The following is a 25608-nucleotide window of genomic DNA, read 5'->3' on the forward strand; positions in this document are numbered from 1 at the left end:
ATCATGATCAAGGTGACGTTATTATTTCTCTATTAAAAGACTGTTGAGTCGATATTTTTGTGTCTACCCACCCAAAAAACACACAATATTAAAATCAACATTTCATCATTGTCAGTCTGTGTGAAAAGACGACGCGTGGGAGTGGAAGTTGTGACTTTATTGACACGTGTGTTGTCCCCTTAACCAGAAAACTGCTTGTTAACACCACTCTCAGATGACTAATAATAATAATAACAAATGAAATACAGCATATATTAGCCATGTGTGTGTGTGTTGTCTTGCCACACAGTCAAACAGGCAGTTATAGTTACAAGACTAAAGCTGTTGGGGTTTTTTTTTTTCTCGGGGTGCATAGTGAGACGTACAGAGCTACAGTACTGTCACATGAAGAGGAACAAACAAATAGAAAAAGAAATTAAAAATAGATATATATATTTATATATAGAACATCATCTTATGTATCAGAACAATGCACACCAGCACAGAAAAAGTCCTCTGGAAAGAAAAAGCCATGATTGTAACATCAACTATACAAAGACAGCAGAGAGGGAACAGGAGGTATTATTTAGTAGTAAAAGATTATTTGAAGCTCAGGAGACAAATTTTTAGCTTTGATTGCTGTCACTTGTCACGTTTCTATTCATATCTGTTGGCGTAAATTTCTGTTTAAGTACAGGTTTTGTTTATGTTAGGGTGAAAGATGCTCTGTTTTAGCGGGGAGGAACCATATTGTAAAATAAAAAGTGAGTTGGAATTTTTTTTTGAAAAAGCCTACAAAAAAATAATAATCCAAATCCTCATGCAAAAAGCTAAACGATTGGAAATGAGACATGGCTCGAAATCCACCCAACTTTGGGCTCTTGATTAGGCAAAAGTCGTCCCCTATCACAATCTAAAATGGAACATTCCATTATACATTCAGTCGTGGGAAGGGAGGTGGCAAAACCTTGATAAAAAGATCTTCCTGTGACGGCCATAATAAAGTTTATGAAAACAAAATATGATGAAAATTCATTTTTATACAAGTTTTAAGTATAGTTCTAAAACAGGCAGGTTGGCCACCTTTGTTTAAGGGCTTTCCCATTATATGTGGCTGCATACACAGCTCTGGAAAAAAGGTTAAGTGATTTCTTAATTATTATCTAGCGTTTTTTTTCCCACAATACTTGTTGATTTTCTCAAAGTGTGGTACGATCAGCACTAGTGGTACATGGGCTCCCTCTAGTGGTACGCCAAATAATTGCTACATGGCACAATTTTAAGTAAAATGCATGTATTGCATGGACATTGCTTTTGTTGTTTTGTTTGAGATTTCATCTAGTTTCATTTTTTATTTGCTTTACTTTTTTTTTAAAAAAATCTTAAATTTACCGCATTACTGTATTTTAATTTTGGCCATGATAGTGATGTTATCAGAAGTGTAGAAAAGCAAACAAAAATGTCTATTTTCCTGCAAATATAGAGTGCCAAAAGCATAAATGAGTCATTGAAAACAAAAGTGGGTTAACTTCAATTTGGTCATTTTCGCATGAGCAAAGTGCTCAGTGCAATATACTGCCCCCCTATAGGTCTGAACTAAAACTACACTTTGATCTTTGATTTTAACCGGCATTCATCTCGTCTTGAGGACACTTTAATTCTCAGTGATACAAACAGCAAAATCAGAGAAACTGATTCATTTTTCAGTGGTCTCTTCCTTTTTCCAGAGCTGTAAATATGCATTTCTATTATATAATCCATCCATTTTCTACACTGTGAAACCCGCGGCCTCTCAGCTGATTTCACCACCCAATCACAATACATATATTCCCGTCATATATTATTATATCTATGTATCATCTGTAAATAAATGTCTTTTTTTTTTCCATCATCCGTTGTGTCACAATACATTTTAATTGGTACAAATAACCTTCATTTACAAGCAAGCTATCGAGGAGAAAAAACTGAAAACGGCGGCGTTGGCGTCATAAACTGCTTTTGAATCATGTCTAAAAAAAAAAAAAAAAAAAGAGGAAAAAAAATCATCAGAAATGTTACACCTATTTGATCCAAGCTAGTGGAAATGGCGAGAAAAAGAACTTCTCGTAATCAACAACAATGCAAACAAAAAATTAAGAAGAAAAATAGCTCCATGGTACAATAGTAGCAAATAGGAGGGTTGTTTTGGATGTATGCAAATGAGAGGAACAACAGCATTGTTATGGTCATCATCTTATTGTGGAATTATTGGTCAGTAGTATGCGCCAGTAGGCTCAGCGGCGGCGCCCCCCGCAGGCTCAGATCTGCATCTGCTCCAGGTATTTGTAGGTGGGGTTCTCGTAGCCGTGGTTCTGCATCTTGTTCAGGTGGCGCTCCTCCGGCGTCAACATGGGGTCCACCTGTCACCGAAAGCACACTAGTTTTAAGACCACGAATCTGAAGATCAGCTTTGATATAAAATGTAATTTATTTAAAATACGGTCCAAAATGTACCCCCCTTTGAAATGTATCGCAGAGTAATACATTCCTCACGTACCTCCACGATGCCGTGGCTGATGGTGCCGTACTGCCTCTTCCGCAGCAGCACCAGGCTGATTACGATCACCGTCGCTATGGCGACCGCGATCACCAGCAAGCCAATCAGAACGCTGCTGCCGAAGCTGAAGTCCTCGCCCAGGGGCCTGTAGGTCTCCTGGTGGGAGGGGGGCAGGAAGAATCATCACCAGTCAAAAAAATAAAAACAAAAAAATCATTTTGAAAGATATTTGATAATTTAGTATGACTTCAGCTACCACCTGACTACATTTAGTATCTTGTTATAACAAAATTTCCACCAAGAAGCAGGCCAGTGCTCCACAATATGAGGTGATATTGTAGTGTGTCATTTTATGTGGCGATTTTGGAATCCAAAGAATCTTAAAACCGCGTATGTATGGACCATTTTAAAATGAGGACGCCGCTTATTTTTTGCTATTTTAATTTTTCCCCCCTTAATACTTTTTGGGGGTCCATTACTATAAAAGGGAATTTGAATTAAATGTGTATTATTTATTTTGAAACTAATATTTGTGGTTTAATGCATTTTATTTATTTTTTTTACAATATTTGTGTATTTTTCAGCTAAAATTTTGGATTCTAATCTTGTTCTTATTATTATATTTAGTATTTTTTTCACACCACTGATTTTTGTTCATTTCATTTTATTTACTTCTATCTAGCACTCCCGCCTCCCACACAATATTTGATGTATTAATTTTGTAAAATAAATAAATAAATCACATAAAGCAATTTTCTCTCAGTATTTTTTGTATTTTGCTTAATTGTATTCATGTTTTTTTCTGATATTTTTTGGGCTAACTTACTATTGTTTTTTTCTATTCTTTTTCATATTATCTGTGTATTTCACATTTATTTATTTTTTGTCCATTTTCCCTTGTTAGCTACTGTATATATTTATTTATTTTTCAACAATGTTTCCCCTACAAATTTTTGAGGAGTCTTTGTATTTATCATTCAAATTTGTTTTATTTGTAGCGTGTATTCATTTGCAAAAATGTTCTGATACTTGTGTCTTATATTTTATATATATATATATTTTTCCTAATATATAGCACATTCTTCACAATATTTGTGCACTGTTTATCTAATACAGTATTGACTTCCAGTTTTATTCTTAATACTTAGTATTTTCATATTTGTGATTTTTTTTGGTCTAATATTGTTCTACTGTTTGGCATTTTATTTTCCATATTAAAAAAAAAGTTTTTTTTTTTTTAAATATTATGTTTTGTATTGTACAATATACATACATAGCTAGGCCACAGCACATGGAGTCTTCCTGGAAATCACGTTATAAAGTGTGTTTTGATGTAAAAATGGACTGAATGGGACACGATTTAGGTGAATTGTGTCAGTGTGCGTATGTGTGTGCGTGTGTTTTTCCGTAGGTGCATGTAAGATGCCCATTCGTTCCAGTGCAAACACACAACGTTTCCCGTTCCAGTCGCCATCTGCCACATACGACGTCGTCATACGTGGCGTCACATGACCTGACGAGTCAGGTGTGCATTACATTCACATAACACACATGCACACATGCACAAACTAGCACGTACTTAGATTGTGGACTTATTAGTAAATGTGTGATGCTAAATTTCTACTACAGTGAAACCTCTGAAGTCAAATGCCCCTGAGGTTGCAATCATTTGATTACATTCGGGAAAAAGTCGTAAATTGTGTTTGAAATTGAACAGGAAGTCAGCCATTTTGGGCCTAATTCCAAGACTTGTACTTTGTAAGAAAAAAAATAATAAATAAATCAGCCCCTGATACAGTTTTGCTGATTGGAGCAAAATCAGGTGGGCATGTCACTGTAAACAGGATGCACAAAAAAAAGTCTCAAAGGGCTCATGCCTGAAATTGAACAGGAAGTCGGCCATTTTGATTTGAAGCAGCCCTTCGGGGCCAATTCCAGTACCGACTCTTGCGAGGTAATTTCCCTCCAAGCCCCAATCGGAAACAAGTACCCTAGACTTGTGGGCGATGCAAAACTTCCAAAACTTATTTGACTGATGCGGCGGAATCATTTTGAGGATTCACCAAGGTGGTGCGTGGGGGGGGTGCTGTATAAAATTTGACTTATGAGGTTCCGCTGCACATCCAAGTTACACTGGTTACGTCGCACTAAAAACTCATGAGCTGCACCCTCTGGCGCTGCCGTAGTTGCCCACGGAGGCCTGTGGGGGGCGCCGCCATACTCACCAGCTCATCATCATGCATAATGCGGATTCTCTCTGCACTGTAAACAACTTCTTTAACATCCAGAGACTCATCAATCACCTGTCAACACAGACAGGGCAGCCCGGGTTACTGCGTGTGTGTTTTCGTGTGCATGAGACAGGTGGAGAGCGTGCGCAGTAAAGTGGAGGGGATATCAGTTTGGCTGTCTTTGTGCAAGCTGGAAGGAGAAGAGTGCGCGTGTTGTGAGCATTAAAAACACTCCTGGGCGCACACACACACACGCACACATTTTTTCACGACTGAGCGCACAAACCTTCAGAGGAGGCGCCGCCTGTGCCAGGATGTTGATGTTCTCCGTTTTTAGCACACAAACATTGCCACAAAGACTCACACATGCATTGGACGGGCACATAGGGGGGGGGTTCACGGGTTCTCAAACTTTTGGTTTCAGAGGAAATCCTTTTTCAAGGCTTCCCTCATAACTCTTTGTAATTTTCCCAAAATGTGCATCTCTAAGAAAACCAGCAGTCCCCGTAAGTAATACGTGTGCAATTTTTCAAATCACAATTTATTCCCAATTTTTTTGCGGACACCCAAACTGTCAGTTTGAGAACCGCCATTTTCAAGGCTTGTTAACATGCGACATGCAACGCGCACATGCAGCAGCCAAGACACATGGAGACAGACAGACAGGTCGCATGCCGACGAACAAAGGCTGGAGCTGATTGCCGGCAGGACGCGCAAATGGCACCGCTGCCAGTTTGCTGTAACTATGGCAACCAGTTCAAAAATCAGCCTGTCGTCAGGTCTTGTGAAAGATTGGGTACCACGTAACAATTTGGGTACCCTGATAAAAGGTTCATAAATAATTTATACACTGGATAATTAAATATTTAAAGCAGAATTTATCAATCCTTAATATCTTGCTGCATATGATAAAATAACCCTGGTTGTAAAAAATTGAGTACCACATTACAATCATCGTATCCTTTTGAATGGTTTATAAATTTGAAGTTAAGAAACTAAAGGAAGACTTGAAGTCGAACTTAAACGTGCCAAAGGGTTAGCTAAAGCTTAATGTGGAAAATAAATTAAAATAATGTACTGACAGCCTTGTACGGAAGAGGATTAGGGCCAGTCAAGAAAAAAAAAAAAAGTTTAATCTCAGAATTCTGACTTTAAAGTGAGAATTGTCACAATTCTCACTTAAGTCAGAATTCTGACTTTAAAGTGAGAATAATAGTAGCACTGATAAAGTCAGAATTTTGACTTTAAAATTCTCACTTTATTCTCAGAATTCTTACTTTTAAGTCAAAATTCTGAGATCTAACTTTGATCTCAGAATTCAGACTTTGAAGTAAGAATTCTGAGAATAAAGTGAGAATTTTGACTCTTAGAATTCTGAGATTTTTTCTCTCTCTCTTCACTGGCCCTAAACCTCTTCCGTAGTGCCATTTTAAAACCAGAAAATGATTATACTTAAAATTCTTATTTTTAATGTTTTACAGTTTTTTTAATTCATTGAATGCATAAATAGAATAACCCAATTTATTTTTCTTTCATTGTATTTCATAATGATCTTTTATCGCTCTTTGCTGATTGGCTGGGATAAATCACATGGTTTTAGGGAACTATAGTGATGTGTATAAAGTCCATTTGGACTTAAATAATAAATCCAACAGCAGATTACGGTGAAAAACTAATACTAATGATTCCATGTTTGACATCAACATGGCCGCTCTTACAAGTACGTGTGGTGAGTCAAATAAAAGAGTAAGGGGGAAAAAAAACTGTTGTTCTTACCACGTTTGGTCCCATCTTGGTCTTGCTGTTGATGATTCTCTCCTCGGCGCCAATCAGACCGTCCAGGCCGGACACGGCGGAGCCTGCGAAGGCGAGACGGACGATAAAACACAAATCAAAATCATCACGCGCATGCTCGACTTGTCTCCACAGTGCACGGGGGAAGACGACAATAAAAGTCTTTCTTGGGTGAGGCACAATGCAAGTACTGTGTTGATATTTAGCATTAAGGGCTAACAATACTGTACACATTGGACGCTAGTCCACAAAAACAAACAAAACATACTATACATTATACGCACAAGAGATTCAGATTAATAAAATGCATTCATGCGTAGATTGAGGAGAATTTAAAATCTGATTGGTTGGCAAAACAGTCCCACTGATAATCAAATTTAATTACAAGGGGTTAGCAACACATAGAGGCTGAAATTTGATTGGACAAAAAATTCCAACATGTATTAGAGAAATGCTATGAAATGAAGAGATTAGACTGCTGTGAATAAATAATTACAACTTCATGGAACAAATAGTTTTGTTGTTAGATATTAGATTCATTGTGGATGATTTTAGAATATTTTCCCCCCCATAATTAATTTGCTTTGTTTTAGCCTTTGCAAATTCCAATGACCTGGATAACTGAGATCTATGCTAGAATGCTAACTCTTAGCATGTTAGCATTTCAGCAATTGTCATTGGACCGAGTACCCAAATGTTTTGTTGTCTCTATTCAGATTCTTGTGTCTTGAAATTTATATAATTGACACTTTTGAATGTTTTTTTTTAAATCCAAATTATGACATAAAGGCAAGGATGATGAACACTATGGGAATTTTTGGGGGAAATAACGAGGGAGAGAAGACGCCCACAATTTGGCACCAACCTTTCTTGAAGGCTCGCGGCGGGTCGGACAGATCACCTTGTTAACAAGACACGGAAAATAAAGAAGAGGTAGAAGAGAAAAGTTGAGTGAGCGAAGAAAAGGCAAGATAAAGATATTAAAACTAATTCACTGCCACTGATAGCTATAGACGTCAAAGATCCACTTTAACTGGGCTGGCACTGAATGTGTTAGGATGTGACAGAATGAGGAAAAAGTATGACGGAGTGTCCAAAGATCCACAAGAAAATCAGAATATTAAGGTACAAAAATGAATTAGTTTTTTTTAATGTAAATTTTTTGTTTTGTTATCTTTCACAACAATATAAATAAAGTTTCACTCGTCAAACATGCTCACCTTCTGGTTCCGGGCGGGATCCCAAAGAAGTGACCTGGATGGGCCGGTAGGGTTTCCCCTCGGACAGGACGGGCACCTCAACGCTCTCCTCCGACGACACGGTGACGTCGGGCTGGGACTCGGAGATGGACGACAGGAACTGGTCCATGTCGGTTTTCTGCTCCTGTAGCAGCTCGTCTGGCAAAAAAAATGGTGGCCACAAATTAATACTGTGAGGTTATGAATTCGTATTTATCTACAGTATATTGTGGTAATTACATTTTTTGTTCCCATGTTCTGTTTGGAGGTTACTAAATTTCACCATCATTAGTGTGAGCAAAATGTTCACAGAACTCAAGATCTGCTCTCCGTTCTCCGCTAACTAGCAATTAGCATTTGTCTGTGTGTTTTTTTTCCAAGGGAGTCTCCCAGTAGGAAGCGGCTCAAACGTGACCCAGTTCTGTCAGCGCGCTCGCTCAGCTTTCATCTCGACGCCGACACGCCGCGACTTTCATCGACACATCCACGCTCAATCTGACGCAGCGCTGAGAAAGCAACAACACATTTAACCGATGACCTCGGCTTCCTCATTAATAATCAATAGGGGTTTTTGTTACCTTGGTAAAAGGTCTTTTTTCTAGATGGTATATTATATAATGGAAACGCTAACGACATGCTAACAGTTAGCATTGATAAGATTCGGTCATAGTCACAGGCATATAATTCTTTATCATCTTCAAAAATGACTAATACTACAGCATCTTACTAAGTTAGTTCAAGATTCTTCTTTATTGTGTCTGCAAGACTGTACTATACTGCCACCCAGTGGCCAGCATTTGCACAGCACAAGGAGGAGCACATTGAACTGAAATGTTTACTGATAATTTTGCATTCTATTTAATTATGTTGTTACTCTATTTCTAGAATACAAGATAGTACACTATCATATAAACACTTTTTTGGATTGTTTTTTAGGGAGGCTCAAATTGATTAATGGCATTTCCGTTCATTCTAATGGGGAAAGATAATTTGAGATACGTGTGTTTTGAGGTATGATATTTGGCAGAGTAAAATTATGATAACCGATTAATCAGATGATTAAGTTAAAAAAATCGGTAGAAAATAATAGGAGTTTACGGCAGATCAAATTAATGTTTTATAATACTTTGCCCTATCGCATTTGTTGTTCAGAAAAATCTGCAGATTTTTTGGGAGGCGGGTTTATGTTTGAATGTGAATGAATCTTATGTTGTAATTTGTTAAAGTGTAAAAGAAGCAATCAACAAAAATCTTCAAAAATTAGCCAATTTTTTTAAGAGCTAATATCAGCTGATTAATTGGATTTTTTCTTCATTTCATTATGATTATTTTCTAAACATTTTATGCTTGTTATTTTCTTGTGTTCAAATATTTTTTTTAAAGTGTGTTTTAAGATGTCCAATTATGTTTTAAGTGTGCGAGAGAACTAAAAACTATTTTTTATTCACTGCTGATTTGCAGTCTCTCCGCTCCCTCCCTCGCGGTAATCCTGTGATGAACCCGGTTCCTCCAGAAGAACTCACCGATTTCATCCTGGATCTCCTCGGCCACGTAGGGGACCTTGTAGAGCAGGGACAGACTCTGGTTCATCCTCTCCTCAATCACATGCAGGTGAGTCATCACCTGACAAATAAGAAAAGAGACAGCAAGTCAAGCATGATGCGCACGCACAGATTGTGACAGTGAGTCTAATATGGAAATTAGCGCCACTTCTGAATCACTCCCCAACATCCTTTAGCCTGCCAGTCTTAATGAGCATCACATAGGCACACACATGAAACGCTTGAAGGTGCATGCAGTAAACAAGACGGCCAACAGGTGGCAGTAAAGCAACTTTTGTCTTTTGTGTGGCATGGTCGATACTGTACTTGAATTCCGAAAGTGAAAAACTGCAGCAGGGAAGATCTGCTTAAATTTTTTTGAAACCCTAAAACTGTCTTGATATCCTAACCCCATCTTGAAACCATACTTTAAAACTCTATTCCTTAAAGGTCAAACTTTGGCTGGCCAGTGAAATCTGAAACCCTAACTGTCTTAAACGCTGGCTTAAAACCTTAACTGTAGTGTTTCAAGTCAAGGTTAGGGTTTCAAGTGAGAGTTTTGAGGGAAGGGATCGACTTAAATTAAGGCCAAGATTAAGGTTTTAAATTAGGGTTTTAAACATGAGTAGGGGTTTCACACAGTGATGTGGTTTTCAAATCTGAGTCTCTAGTCCAGGTTAGGGTTTCAAATTATACTGTCAAACCAAGATTACGGTTTCAAGCTAGGGTTAGAAATTGTAAATGCAACATAAACAGCATGTAGGTGAACCTAATGTTATGGCCTTTATTACGCAGCACATCTATTTATAGCATAGCATGCGTTCAAACCACGAATGTCCACATGGGAATTTGAAGTCACGCCGACGTACATATTAACGCAAGAATAACACACGCAGACACTCACACACTGTTACACAAGCCCAGCATGTCTGCGCCTGATCCTCGCCCAGCCCACACGAGCCTCCTCACTTCAAGCTGACACATTTGTTTCCCCCTGCATCCCAACACACTCCATTGCCAGCTTCGGTGTGTATTGACGCAGTCCCAGCAGGTTCGCGAGTTTAGTTTACAGATTAATTGACTGCACACGGTACAGGACATTACAAGCGGGGAGATGTGAAATTGTGCCAAATTCGGTATTACGCGCACACAAAGTACAATTTGAAAATATTATTCACTCCTGAATAGTTGGACAAATGAGGATGTGTAAAATCAAGATTGTTTTGTGTTTCACAATGACCTGACAAATCATAAGTGAGTCAGCAGCTAGAAGGTTGTTTTGCAGACACTTTTGCGTGTCTCTGCTTGTATTCAGACTCATGTTGTAATCCAGTATTTTCCAACCTTGATTCAGCCAAGACACATTTTATACATTCGACACAGCACACCAGCAGAAAATGTGGTTAAAAAAAACCTTGTGCTTTTCTTAAAAAATAAATAAAATGATATAGACTCTTATTTTAAAAACTAATCCAGGCCTGAAAACATGAATTGAAACACTAAGGATTTTTTTTTTCTAAAAAAGGTGCACTTGATTTGCTTACCCAACTGTCCAGGAAGTATATTAATATTAATTGTATTTCACTTGACTATTAAACCTCCTTCCTGTCCACAAAATGTAACCTGTGGCCACAAATTAATATTTATATTGTGGCCATAATTTAATTAGGGAGAAAAAAGAAACACTATGGATGACTTAACCCCAACATTCGGTTGAAACCCTACCCCGAAACCCTAACCGGGGCTTGAATCCTTGCTTTGAGAGTCAACCCTGGTTTGAAACCCGTATTTGAAGCCTTAACCCATGAAACTTGACGACAAATTCGTAATCTTGTCTTGAAACCCTTCTTTGAAACCTCAACCTTTTGTTTGAAACTGAACCAAACTTGAATCCTTGACTTAAAACCTTAATTTGAAACCATAACCTTGGCTTGAAACCCTACTTTAAAATCTTAAACCAATTTTGAAACCCTACTGTAACCCTTTATTTAATCAACCAAACTCAGTCTCGAAAACCCTACCTTGAGACCCTAACCCTGATTCAAAAACTTGCTTTGAAACCCTAATACTGGTGTGGAACTTGAACGCTATCTATCTATCCATCCGTCCGTCCGCCCGTCCGTCCATCCATTCTCAAACACGACCCACCTGTGACTTCATCTGAGCTGCCTTCTCAGGGTCCACAGCCAAGACGTGCTGGTAGTGACGGATGGTGTGCTGGCGGTCCTTGTTCTCGGCGCGCACGTAGCGGCGCAGCGCTTGCAGGATGCGGTGAGGCTGCGGGCAACAGACATCTGTTAGCTACTGAAACGACAGCAACGGCTTTTTCTTCACGCCAATTAGTTTCTATGGCATGTAGAAGAGCTACACGGTAGTTATATTTGATTGGCTTTAGTATGATGAGTGGGTTTCCCCCTGGACCCAAAAAGTGGTAATATGTAAGAGGTGGTCACCCTGGGGGGGTCGGCCTGCAGGGCCGCCAGGTAGTTCTCCAAGGCCAGACGGCGCCGGTCGTTGAGCATGGCCTCCACTCGGGCCAGGTGAGTCTCCACCAGTTGCTGCTTCTCGCTGGCGGCCTCCTCCTCCAGCGACTCCACCATGGCCTGGAAGTGCTGCACAAAACACACACACATTGGCCACAGTTTCATGGACATGTCCAAGGTTTATTTAAAAAAAATACGGCAATAATTCATAATCAATAAATATCAGCAATAATGTGTCCCATCTGACCCGACCACAGGGGGGCGCTGACTGACCTGGACCAAAGTTTGCCTCTCAGCCTTGGGCAGGTTCTTGGCCTGGCGGTCGGCCTCCTCCCACTCCTTCCTCACCTGCGGCAGTCAGGAGAGAAGACACAAGATCAACTACCATTTCCAGTTACATTTCTGCGACTGGTAGCACGACAATCTTTAACAATATGCATATTTTTGAAGATATTTTGGTATTTCTTAAATTATTATCTTTTTCCCCAATATTTTGCTTTATTTCCAACATTTGTGTATATTTCATGATATATGTTTGTCTTTTGTTCTTCCATTTTTTTTCCTAACATGTAGGCTATGTATTATTTTCTAATATTTTTGTCCAAAATTGTATTTTGTCTAGCATTTCTACTTTTGTTTTTTAATGTTTTTGTATGTTTGTTTCATACTTTCTATTACTGTGTAATATTTTGTCCCATATACTATTTTTCGACTGATATAGCTTTTTTTGTGGCATTTTTTCTGTATTATTTTCTAATATTTTTTGCTGGCTGGTGGCTAATGTTTATTTTTTTTTCTCTAACATTTCTTAGAATTTTGCATTTTGAAAAAAAAAATACTTTTTTGTTTTGAGACAATATTTTAAACATTGTTGTTTTGGCTCTCAATATCAAGTTAAAATTAGTTAGAATTAAAAAAAAAACACATTTTCAGCATACAAATATTAGCTTTTACACTAATAGAGCCAGCATCAGCTGTCAACAACTGAGCACTAACCAATAAACTCCCAAATTGTCTCTTTGAGTTTGAGTATTTTCAGGGATGCGGTATCCTGCGTCTCACCCTCTCCATGCGGTTGCGGTGCCTGATCTCCAGCTGCTCCTTGGCCCTCTGGAAGCGACTGTGCTCCTTGTCGTCCGCTGGCGTCTCAAAGTAGATGTCCACATCATCGGCGGGCTGAGGTGTTGGGGTCGTGGCTGCCAAACCAAAACAACCATCAAACGACAAAATAAGGGAGCGGGAAATAAAGTACAGCAATTTAGCAACTTATTCAACTAAATTTAACTCAATTAAAAATATAATAGCGCAGTCGAAGTGCAACTGACAAACATTTACTCACCGAGTCGCTTGCAAACGGCCATGCAATACTCCTCGGAGTCAAAGTTGTTGCGATTTCCCGCGCAGCCGCCGTAGATGAAGAGCACGCACTTCCTCTGGCTCAGGTCGAAGTGCCAGCGGGGCATGGAGGCCCTGCAGGGGCCCGTCTCCGCCTCCAGGGTACACACGGCTGCACCAATGGGAAGTCATTAGTGGTAATACAACCTATAGACACTGCTTATGAGGATTATGCATGATGTTGCTTTTCTACGGAGACCCAGACATGGATTGATTGAGGTTACTTTTTTGGGCCCCCCCCAAACAATACTTTCCAGCAAAGACATAAAAATTGTACAATACTCAAGGGATAAACTGAAGGGTCTACTCTAGAGTGTAAACTAGAGACATTGTGCCCATAATAGAGATATAAAGTGTGCCAAAAAATGCTAATTTGTGACAGCAAAATTGTAAATTATAGCCAAGATAGGTATAACATGCCTTCAAAATCTTAAATTATGGTCACAAAAGACAAAATTATGACCGCTAAACAGGTACAACGTGCACACAAAATGGTACATAGTGGCCACATTAAAAAAAAAAAATTGGGCTATAACATACGCACAAAAAACAAATTTGTGGCTACAAAAAAGTTATATGTGTGCATAAAATACTCATTTGTAGCCACAAAATACTTTAGGTATAGCATGCACTCAAAATGCTAATTAGTTGCCATAAAATATACATTTTAAACCACAAATTATAATTTGTGGGAACAAAATAGTGATTTGTGACCACGCTGGTATAATGTGCACAAGGAATATTCATTTGAGGGTATAATATTCTTCCTTTGAACAACTTGGACATGTGGGTAAGCAAATGGAGCACACCTTTCCACCTTCACTAGAAACGACGACAACCGATGTACCTGTTTCTAAAAAAGGTGCACTTGATTTGCTTACCCAACTGTCCAGGAAGTATATTAATATTAATTGTATTTCACTTGACTATTAAACCTCCTTCCTGTCCACAAAATGTAACCTGTGGCCACAAATTAATATTTATATTGTGGCCATAATTTAATCAAATTTAACTTGAAAAATTTGCCTACCAACAAACGGCTGCACATGTCACGTGACCAGGACATTTAATTGCCATTGGTCGAAAATAAAAAGATACCAAAAAAAAAAAAGAACCTTTGACTTCTTGCAGAGTCTTGTCCTCGTCCTCGCGGCTGTCGGACATTCTGCTGCTGTCTCGCTTGTCATCCTCCTCCTTTTCGACCTCCTCGTCCTCGTAGACATAATGGTAATCCTCCTCGTCTTCCTCATCCTCATCCTCATCCTCCTCTCTGTCCTCCTCATCCAGCGGCTCCTCCTTCTGCGTGGGTTGCTCGTCAGCCGGAGGCTCGCTGCGATAAGGACACAGAAGTTAATCATGATGTCGCTACAAAAATATTTTAAAAAATTGCATGGAGAAAAAGAGGATGGTTATAACTTAAGAAGGAAATATAACACTCTTGCACACAACCGAAACATAGAGCTAATAGAAGGCTAAAAAGAGGAGTGACTCATGGAACCTGTCCTCGAGGGCGTCTTCATCTTCATCCAGGTCAGCCTCGCCGATCTCCTCCTCCTCCACGTCTTCCTCCTCCTCCTCTTGCTCCCGGGCAAAATCGGCCGACTCCTCGGCACGCGAGGGCGGGCAACAGACGAACTCGGTGCCGTGGAACTTGTCGGTGCCGCACGGGAGCAGCATGCCGTAGCTGTGCAGCACAGTCGAGCTCTTGGAGCACGCCTGAAGATGAAAAGCGATGAGGACAAACGTGAAGAGAATTTTTAATCCAATAATTTCCAGAATTTGTTGAATTCACACATTTAAATACATCGCCGAGATACGAAGCGTGACATGGATCAGCTAAGCTTCACCTCAAATTGCGCAATCCGTCACAAACTGGCTAAAGCTAATCTTGGCCGATTAATTGGGTGGGCCCTTCAAAACCACATTCAGCATGACAAAACTCGAGTTAAGTCATGTGACCTGAGTATCCTGTCTCACCTCCTTGGCCACGCCGTGCCACTGCTGGTGGCTGGCGCACAGGTCCATGCGCTCCTTGTGGAAGAACTTGCACTTCTCTGGAACCAGCAGCACGTCGCTCACGAACTCGCCCACTGCGATATCACAAAGAAAAGATCTCATTAGCGGTGCCGCGCAGCACCGACTTTACGGACTATAAGGAATCGCAAATGATCGTCAGGAGTGGGGGTACAAAGGTTGTGATCCGAGGCTGTTGGGGCACAGACACGTGAACGACTGCTTGTCCTCCTGAACGATTGAATGAAAATAATCGAATGTATCCATGTATTTTTTTGTCACTTCAAATTTAAATTATGTGGGATTTTCCTTCCCCAATTTGCTCTGAAAAAATGGTAAGAGCGACTTTTAATTGGGTATAAATCGAAGGAGTCATAAGTCGATAATGGGGCTGATTTAAGATAAAGATCTTAAGAGGTAAAATTCTCTCAGACCCTCCACATCCTGGTCACCACCTCTTCCAGCTCCTTCCTTCAAACAATGCAAACAAAAACCAGCAGACATTTCAATAGCTTCTTTCCTCTTGCAAATAACTCTGTAAACATTTAACTCTGTTCTGCAACACAACGAGACAAATTCCTTGTGTGTTTCTATATACGTGAACAAAAAAGATTATTCTGATTCTGATGTTGATGACACTCCAGTATGGGCTTGTGTATTGTGAGTGTACCTAATGTTTAGGCCCATGAGTAAGGAAGCAAGAATGCATGTCAACCAGGGTCATTATGAAGAAAATAATGGACAACAGTTGGAAATACACACACAGTGGAGGAGTAGGAATAGAAGGGCTTCTGTTGAAGAGAGTGAGGACACCCAAAAAAAAAGAAAAAGAGATTTGGTAATAATTGAGGAAGCGCTCCGATAACAGCTCGTTTGGTGGTTCGTCCAGAGTGGAAGGCAGTGTTTTGGAAAATGAGAGGGTAGGATGGAAGGAGGACGAGAAAGAGGAGGAAGTGAGAGCTGCAAATAGCAGAGCACTCTCCAGCTGCTGCTCATCTCCGCCCAGGACACGCACTCCCACCGCACTTCAGGCCCGACTAGTTTGTTTCTAAACAGGTAGCAATTTGAAGTTCAAATAACAGTTTCTGGTAAAATGGAGCTCTAAAGTTGACCCAAAATTGGCATCCAAAGCATTGTCATGAGTGACGTTGGAAAAGCGCAACAAATACTTCAGACCCGACGAGTTTGCTGCCAAATTGGTAGCTATTTGGGGTTTGATTCACCTTTTCGGGGAATTTCAAAGTGAAACTAAACTTGGTAGTTCACAGCTTCATTGTGAGTGACAATAGTAATTGTCAGTGAATAATTCAGGCCTGACTAATATGCTTCTAAACGAGCAGCAATTTGGAGTTAAAGCAACATTTTCTGGGCAAATGTGCCTCCAAAATCAAACATGAGTAATGTGAGAAAATCTCCAAAAATATATTTCAGGCCCAACTAGTCTAATGGCTAGCAGGTAGCAATTTGGAGTCCAAAAAATATGCCTCCAAAACTATTTCAAAACATGATCACGAGTCTTTGATAGCAAACCTTGCAAAGTTATTCAAGCCCGACTAGTTTCCTACAAAACAAGTAGCAATTGGGAGTTCAACCAACATTTTCTGGAAAACAATACTTCCAAAGTCAAACAAAACTCTGGTGTACAAAGCATCATTATGAGTGATGTCAGAAAACTCAATTAACACTTCAGGCCTGACTAGTTTGCTGCCATAAAGGTGGCAATTTGGGGGTTTAAATTGTATTTTCGGGAAAACTATACCTCTATAAAGTCAAACAAAACTTGGCAGTTCAAGGCATCATCATGAGTCTGAATTGCAAACCATAAAGAATTCAGGCCCAACTAGTTTCCTGCCAAATAGGTGTTCAAACCACATTTTCTCCAAAAACTATCCTTCCAAAGTCAAACAAAACTCTGGAGTTTAACGCATCATCTTGCACAACATCAGCAAATCTCTTAAAAATTCAAACCTGACAGTTTGCTGTAGCAATTTGGAGTTCAAGCATAATTTTCTGTTGAAATATCCCTCAAAAGACAGACAAAAAAAAAAAGGAAAAAAAAGAAAACATCACTAAAACGTCAGACCCGACTGTTTTGCTTGCTGCCAAACGGGCAGCAACTCAGATTCACATTTGTGCTACACTGATCTTCTCTGAGTTGTCTTTTGTATGCCTGCGTGAAATGGAATGCGGCAGAGACAAACGATTGGGCTCCTTCAGCGTAAAATGTGCAGTTTGAGGCAATTAAATCAGTGCCTGTCATGCACGCCGCATGACGGGCCGCTAACTGCTCTCTCCGGCGATGACGGGAGCGAGTCCCTGAATAAAATAATCCCGTGCTGAGTCACGCAGACGCGGCAGATTAGTGTCTGTGGCGACAAACGGGGCACCGTTGAGGCTCTTGAACTTGAAATCAAAATCGACAGGCAAACAGTTTGACTTATTTTGTTGGTTTCAGGTCGCTCAAGTGCGCCCCATTAGCTAATCAAGTCTTGAAAGCTCATTTAATTGGTTGAACAATACGTTTTTTTATTGTGCTTATTGCTTGCAGCGCTGAAGCACTGTGCCACATTAAAATATCATCATGATAATTCAATCAAATGTACAAAATTGCTTAGACACATTTTTGCTTCGATTCAATGGACATTGGGCTGTTCCTTCTTGGCGTACATAATACATATAAACAAGCAAACTAGAGAAAGGCCGACAATCGCCCTGGATGATTATCGGCGCCGATATTTTGACAAATATCGGTATCGGCCTTTAAAAAAAAAAAAAAATCTGACAGCCGATATAAAGTAAATCTAAAACCATTTTAAGCCCAGGGAAATATTTATTTTAAATTTCAGTCAACTTTATAAGAGATGCTGTTGACCCTGGGAACCTTTTGTTTTTGTTCGACATTAAAACAAAGAAATGTCAAAGTTTAAGATTTCAGGTATTTTTAAATTTTGGAAAAAATAAATATTAAAAAAACGTAACGGTCTATCTCTAAAAGATACATATGCAGACAGTCACAACTGCTCAGTAAGACGCAGTAATGTTTTTATTATTTTTTTATTAGCCCGTCAATGATGTTTTGCTTTGTTAGCATAAAGCTAACAGACAATGTATGCTAAATTTTTGCTCTGAAGTCAAAGTAATATTGCGATTTAAAATTTAGGTCCTCTACCCACGTATTTTTTAACAAACACAAGCAAGAAATTATTTTTTATTTGTTTGAGATCTAATGCTTTACTATCTACCGCTGCTCATAACCACCCTAAATAACTCCTCAGCAGTTCTGGTTTGGATCTTTATCTGTCATCGAGTGGAAAAATCCTGCCTGAAATTTACTTCATCTGTATTCTGGGCTCAGCCTCACTCCAGTCGTAATGTTTGCCGTGTGGGCACCCCCCCCCCCACCCTTACCACAAAAAAAAAACCTCACTTGCCCTCACCCGCTGCCAAGAATGCTCTTGAATTGTCGCCTATTTCACAGTCCGGCGCAAACGCTAATGGATTTTTTCAATCGCGGACAGCGGGCCAGCGGCACGACTCAATCAGCAAAAAAGGCTTCCGGCCCGAGGAAGAGTGGCGGAAAGCTGCTGCAGCACAGGAGGAGATGATTTGATGTTTTTTTTCCTTCTCCCCCCCCCCCCCAAACTCACTTTTGTTTGTGTTTGCGATTCTTGCCAGTCGCCAGTCAGGCGTGTGTTGTCTTGTTCCAAATTGCACACAGAAATGAGGACAGTTACGTGACATCGTATTCAGTTCAAAAATATTCACGGCACTTTTACTTTTTCCAATTTTTTTTGTTACAGCCTCATTCCGGCAAATGTAATCAATTTTGGAATAAGGCTGGAACATAAAAAAAAACATGGAAGACCAGCACGCAGCACAATGTGTAATATTCCCTGCTTATACAGCAATTGGAATCTAAGCAGGTACAATTTATGGACAAAAATATTGGCACATCTAATCAATGAAGTCATCAGTTCTATTCATCAAGGCTGCTCATCACCGCTTTTATGTTGCCTGTATTATCAGTTGTTTTTTTCCAGGACTGTTGGTGATGAGTGCAACTAACACAAAATTTTCCAGCTTCAGGGCACTTTCCATGATGCTAACAGTTTATGACATAAACTTTATGTCATAATAAAACAGGACTATAATCTGGTCATATTGCAACTTTATTCCCCAAACATTTTTTTGTTATTTTAGCAAAACACAACTTGATTGTCATAATATGAAAACTTTATTGTCATGTTTTTAGTCTTAAAAAATATTTGATTTTAGTAAGTGAAAATAAAAATTTATTGATGAACAATTTATATGTTAAGAAATATGAATATTCTTGTAGGATTAAAACTGTTTTCTATTAAATAGAATTTCTTTTTCTCAGGAAAAATATAACTATTCTGGTAATATTACAACTTTTTTTCTTGTATAATATTCACAATATATTCTCTACAATTGTGACTTCAATGTTAATATTGCATCTTTTTTTTAATCTCCCCACCCAAAACAAAAAAAACTATTTTGGCAGTATTGCAATTATTTAAAAAAAAAAAAAAAATATATATATATATATATATAATTTTCCTTATTAAAATTTTCATATTCGTACATTTTTAAAACTATCTCTTATCTTATTAAAAGGTGTCATTTTTCTCCTAATACTATGACATTTTTTCTAAAGAAATATGACTTTTTTTGTCTGCTACTGTTTGCGTCTGTTCTACAACTTGATCCTCATAATATGAAAACTTTTTTATCATGTTTTTAATCTTAAAAAATATTCGATTTTAGTAAGTGAAATATATTATATATATATAAATATTACAACTTTTTTTCTTGTATAATATCACAATATATTCTCTACAATTGTGACTTCAATGTTAATATTGCATCTTTTTTTTTTTTATCTCCCCACCCAAAACAAACAAACTATTTTGGCAGTATTGCAATTATTTAAAAAAAAAAAATATATATATATATACATAATTTTCCTTATTAACATTTTCATATTCATACATTTTGAAAACTCTCTTATCTTGTTAAAATTTGTCATTTTTCTTCTGATAGTATGACATTTTTCTAAAGAAATATGACTTTTTTTTGTCTGCTACTGTTTGCGTCTGTTCTTAATTTTTTTTTTTTAGATTTTGCCTTTAAAAAAAGAAATGGGGGGGGGGTTCCCCATCAAAAAAATGCAATTACTGAACTTTCCAGGTGAATTGTTTTTGTCTGATTTGTTTCCCACACTGCATGGCGACTGGTTCAAAAGCTTTTTGCGTGCAACGTAAGGCCCCCGTGGCGAAGACTGCCCACCCCTGCAAAAGTAGAACAGAGCCGGGCCAAGCGGGAGTATGATGCAGCAGACCTCCTGCTTGCTGACCCTGCGCATCAGCGGGAGTTTATGGTCTCTGTCTGAGCTGGATGGAAAAAAAAAAAAAAATCCGATGGTGTTTTATTGCTTAACAACAAGCCTTCTCTGCAATAATAAATAACGTCGGGGGCCCTGGAGGCATCCGCCGTGACAGACGGAAGCAGTCTGCAGCTCCGGGCTAACATTAGTCACCTCACGTCCAAGTTCAATATTGCGCCAGAGACGCATTATGAGCTCTCACACCAAGAAAAAAAAAGGACAGCAAGGACACTTGACAAGGCATTCGGAAGATCTCGTAATTAATTTTTTTCAGATGACTTTATTCACGTGATATCGCAACTACTTTTTATCAGAAAATTTACTTTATTCATGTAATATACAGTAACAACTTTGGATGCAATACCAGAATTGGGTGCTGGTAGGTCTTTTTAACCCTGGAGAACCCAAGAACCCTTTTCTTCTTTGGAAAATTATGAATTATACATTAAATGACTGCTATAAGGTCACTGAACACCAAAATATATGTTTTCTCAATTTTAACCCTTTTTTTTAAACTAGCTCAGAGTTGCTAATTTATCAAAATATATATATACTGTAAAACATACTCCTAGGCATTCTGCAACATGATATGAAATAGATTAACAAAAAAAAACACAACTTTACCATCTGATGGTTTGCTGAGAAGATGGTTTTGTTTGGATTGATTTCCAGCTCAACAAAACAGCATGTTGCCAGCCATCTTGTCACCACCACTCTGGCTCATGTAAGTGCAATATTCATCCACTAGTTGGCCCCATGCAGGGGTCAGAAGTGGCACTCTGGACTTTTGAAGTTAAATTTGTAAAAAAATAAAATAAAAAAAAAAGGTCTTTATTGGAGTAGCAGAATTTATAGGGGCCAAATTTGACCCCGTGGGTTCTCCAGGGTTAAGATAATAATAATAATAATAATCAGATTTTTTTTCAGATTTAACGCCAATGTCCAACGCAACTGTCTCCTGATCCGAGCGAGCGCTTACCGAGGCATTTGTAAGGCACCACGATGTGGGCGTGTCCCTTGCACACCTTCTTCTCCGTCTTGCACCAGTTCTCAATGCGCAGCGGCTGGTTGGCCTCCACCACGTTGGTGATCTGGAGCTCAGGGTAGATCTGTGAAAAACACAGGGGGGGGGATACTGTGAGTGGACTTTCAGTATGAGTCTATGAAGCATGAACGACATTTTTTCCTCGTTTGATGCCGTACGATTCTTTTCAATAAAACATATTTCCCCCCAAAAAAGTGCATATGAATGACTAAAATGGAGTTTATTAATAAGGGCGAAGGCGTTGATAAGTGAGAAGCGGTGTCGTCTTTTCACTGTGATGTGCCGTTGAGAGGCAGTTTATTGAGCTTTTTATCAGAACGTTTTCTATTCGTCGTGCTTGTCTTTTGTTCGCCGCGCGGATGTGACTCGCTCGCTTTTTCTATGCAGCTCTCCTCGAGAGAGAAAAAGACTCACTTTATATCGCCCACGTTTTCTGATGGCATTTCACTGGCATTTGAGGAGAATTTCTGAGGCGCAGATGGCATCAACAGTTTTTTTACTTTATAAAATAATAATGTGACTTTGTTTAAAAACTGTGGTTCTCAAAAGTACACTTCAAAAGATTCGAAGCTCTCAAAGTACCATCAAAGAATTAGATAGTGTGAGAAATCTTAAAAAAAATACAAAAGTTCAGAAAATGAATACATTTTAAATTTATAATACAATTAATTAATTAATTAATAACTTATGCTATAAATCACTGAATGGCTTAGGTCCTGAATACAAAGATATGCTAATGGTTTATAAAACCCAGTAGGGTTCAGAGGTCAGACGACTCGGGTCACTTAATGCAGCCCGGAATTCAAAACAAACATGGTGCATCAGCATTCAGCTGTTATGCTGCACGCAAATGGAATAAGATGCCAAAAGAACTGAAGGTAGCCCAAAGAAAAAGGTATACTTGACTCATTGAGCTATTTTCAGCAGCAATTTGAGAATCATTTTCCCATGTACAATTAATACCTTTAAAAACAAATTCTTCCACTTGCTGTCGACTGAAGATGACATCACCTGTGTTGAGGAAATAGGTAACGACAAATCATGGCTCATTTGTTTTCTGTGTTTGGTCCGCAAACTGAGCCAAGTATTCCCTTAATTACAGGTTAAAAACTTTGCCCCCCCATACCTGTGATTAAGGTATTTTAGAGCATTTCTGTAAGGAAATTTTTGCACTGTATAGCGTTGTGTTATATATGTTGTATTTTGCCTTGAAATTTTTTTGTTTTTTGTTGTTGTAAATAATGCGATGTACATTCAGTTAGCCTGTGGATGAAATCTGCGATATAAACAAAGCTAGGAAATGTAAATGTATTGAACTAAAAAGTTAAAATACAGCCAAACTATTCTTGGTCAGTGAGGCATTCATTTGCCACTAGTGGTAGCACATTTGGACAATTATGCAAAATATGTGTTTTAAGAATAAAAAAAGAATATGACTTTGCTCTCATAAAAAAAAAATCTTCAATATTATTTTTTTTTTTTTTTATTTGTTTCATTGCAAAAAATACATTCTTGTAAGATTATGACTTTTTGTGGCGGTGGCTTAATTTGGTAAGTTTCCTCTTGCTCGGTTTTGAGCTTTTGCATTGTTCACTCACCTCGTGGCAGTAATGCAACACGCCCTCTTTGGTACCCACGCAGCTCTTGGTCCCGGAAGGATCGGGCTCCCAGCGGCCCGTCTGGATGTTGACGTGCATGTTGAGCTTGCCGCAGAACATGGCCACCTGCGGCTCGGCCACGGCGAACCCGGTGCCCGCGTTGGCTGCCAGCGCCTACACCATAAAGAAAAAAAAAGGAGGCAGAATTAAACCAAACTGTCGGACTTTCAGAATCACTTACTGTAACTACATTTACAGCATCAATTTGAATATTTGTTACATAAAATTTCATAACTTCATTCCTAACAGCATATTCTCTTCATTTGACAGATTTATGAGGATGTTGGATTTTTCCCCCCCATCCAATCAGACTTCAGTCTCTATGTGTTGCCGGGTCAATCTAATCTGCCCAGAGCTTTCTGAATCGGTATGTTGGTGCATGTAACTTCTGCTATATTAGCAATGGGATGTAACTTCTTGGGTTTATCTTGAAAAATATATTGGGCCTGATCGATATGGATTTTTTTAGGCCAATGCCGATTCCATTTATCTGTCAGAATAAAATCCCGATAACCAATTAATTGGCCGAATAATTATATTGTATAAAAAAACTTATTTTTTTGGTCCTATAACATTTGCAATAAAAACGATATGAATTATAGGCAGAACATTGGCCTTTTAGTATTTGTTTTACATATGACAGAGAAAATAAAAATAAAAATAGAATTATTATTTTTTTTTTTTCAGATTTTAAATTAGCCGATTAATTGGTCCAACCCTTGAAATTATGGTATGTAACAAATTAATCTATTTTAATAATCAGCATCTCTGGCGTGTAAAATATATGTCATTACATTTTTATACTTAACTAGTAGGGGTGTGCCAAAAAATCGATTCTCATAAGAATCGCGATTCTCATTTAGTATGATTTGGAATCGATTTTAAATGACCCAAAATTGATTTTATTTCAATTATTTTATACTGTCTTGCCTTTGTCTGTGTGTGCCTTTATTTGGAGCGCTGTTCATGTTGTACCCGGTTTGGCCACTGAGGGGCAGTGCGGTTTCACGTGGTCTAATACACTGTTAAGTTGTAGCCACATAAGAGAGTAGAAGGAAAAAGTCACAATCAAGTTATTCCAATAAAAAAATATATATATTATTATTATTAACTATACTAAATGCAATTTATTTCAAATTCAATTCCGTGGGAATGCTGAAAGCTGAATGCTAAACTGAATGCTTATGAAGTAAATTGAAAGATAAATTATGTGAAAATTCCAACGTATTAAATGTAGTTGAAAGATAAATTAATGGGAAAAAAACACTTGAACATTTGAACATGCAACAAATTTTTTGAAGCAAGTTGAAATTTATATGGACGTGTTATCTGAAAGTAACCTCCATTCATTTATATGGAAAGTGGAACTAATGCTAGTCAGTTGGTATACATGTATATCTCTTAGCATAATTGCCATGGATCAGGTTAGCACGTAGATTCCCACTGAAAGCAAAGGTACCACACACACAGCTAGCAACAGTAAATAACGGGGGAGTTTCGTTTGGATTTGTGCTCGAAGTGTTGGTCTGGTGGGAGGAAAAGTGCGCTCCGTCACGCCTCACGATGAAGAATTTTTTTTTCTTCCTCCTCAGATGGATTATTCACTCCCCTGCTTGGTTAACGCAAGGCTGTGGCAGCAAGTATTTTTGTAGACAGTTTTTCCTCAAGCAACCTTGAATCTGGGCCCTCCTGTGTGGAGTTGACATGTTCTTGCCATGTTGGTTTTCCCTCAATATTCCACATGCAATTAGCCACATGGGTAGTAACATGGGGGCCGTGACATTAGTTTCTTTATTGCCTTCAATCCGATTATTTTATATACATTTCAAAAAAAAAGAGGAAATGTTTGGATTGAATCTGACTGAAAAAAAAACATAGATTTTCAAAGGGTTTTGGTTTGTGTGTGTGTGTGTGGGGGGGAGGGGGGGGGCTCATCCCCCTCCCCTGCCGTGAGTGCTGATGACAAGTGCAAACCAGTGCAGAGCCGCAACAAAGCAAGTGCTGCGTAATCAACCGCTGACTGGCTGGCTGGCTGGAGCTCGCGATGAAACCGTGCACACACACACACACGCGCGCGCGCGCACACACACACACACACACGTCCTCATTTGCTCTCCAGAGGACGCGACAAGCATTTTGGGGACGAGTACGTACTAATGCAATTTCAAATGCAGAAATCAGAGAAATGGGCAACATCAGCTAACATATTTCAACACACACAAAAATTGCATCTATAAAACATGCAGAATATAAAAATGTATTGAGTTTCTGTGTCGTTAGGAGGCGGA

The 25608-nt window shown here is 38.8% G+C and overlaps 1 protein-coding gene across 4 annotated transcripts in view; it reads right to left on the minus strand.

Annotated features, from left to right (window-relative positions):
* Positions 1 to 142: 142 nt before the first annotated feature.
* Positions 143 to 25608, minus strand: part of aplp2 (amyloid beta (A4) precursor-like protein 2) — a 51347-nt gene continuing 25881 nt past the window's right edge. The window contains exons 2-18 of one of the 4 annotated variants that reach the window (XM_077565220.1): positions 23261 to 23434; positions 21597 to 21726; positions 15175 to 15287; positions 14696 to 14913; positions 14313 to 14527; positions 13142 to 13309; positions 12865 to 12998; positions 12076 to 12150; positions 11773 to 11931; positions 11468 to 11596; positions 9302 to 9401; positions 7761 to 7937; positions 7406 to 7441; positions 6523 to 6605; positions 4741 to 4818; positions 2516 to 2671; positions 143 to 2378 (exon numbers count right to left, since the gene is read on the minus strand). In XM_077565220.1, coding sequence (XP_077421346.1) covers positions 2277 to 2378; positions 2516 to 2671; positions 4741 to 4818; positions 6523 to 6605; positions 7406 to 7441; positions 7761 to 7937; positions 9302 to 9401; positions 11468 to 11596; positions 11773 to 11931; positions 12076 to 12150; positions 12865 to 12998; positions 13142 to 13309; positions 14313 to 14527; positions 14696 to 14913; positions 15175 to 15287; positions 21597 to 21726; positions 23261 to 23434 — 2247 coding nt within the window. In that variant the 3' untranslated portion in view covers positions 143 to 2276. The remainder of the gene's footprint in view (positions 2379 to 2515; positions 2672 to 4740; positions 4819 to 6522; positions 6606 to 7405; positions 7442 to 7760; positions 7938 to 9301; positions 9402 to 11467; positions 11597 to 11772; positions 11932 to 12075; positions 12151 to 12864; positions 12999 to 13141; positions 13310 to 14312; positions 14528 to 14695; positions 14914 to 15174; positions 15288 to 21596; positions 21727 to 23260; positions 23435 to 25608) is intronic. The other 3 variants (XM_077565221.1, XM_077565222.1, XM_077565223.1) reach the window with 3 other exon arrangements.

This window comes from Vanacampus margaritifer, chromosome 5 (genome assembly GCF_051991255.1).
Source record: "Vanacampus margaritifer isolate UIUO_Vmar chromosome 5, RoL_Vmar_1.0, whole genome shotgun sequence".
NCBI classification, from domain to species: domain Eukaryota; kingdom Metazoa; phylum Chordata; class Actinopteri; order Syngnathiformes; family Syngnathidae; genus Vanacampus; species Vanacampus margaritifer.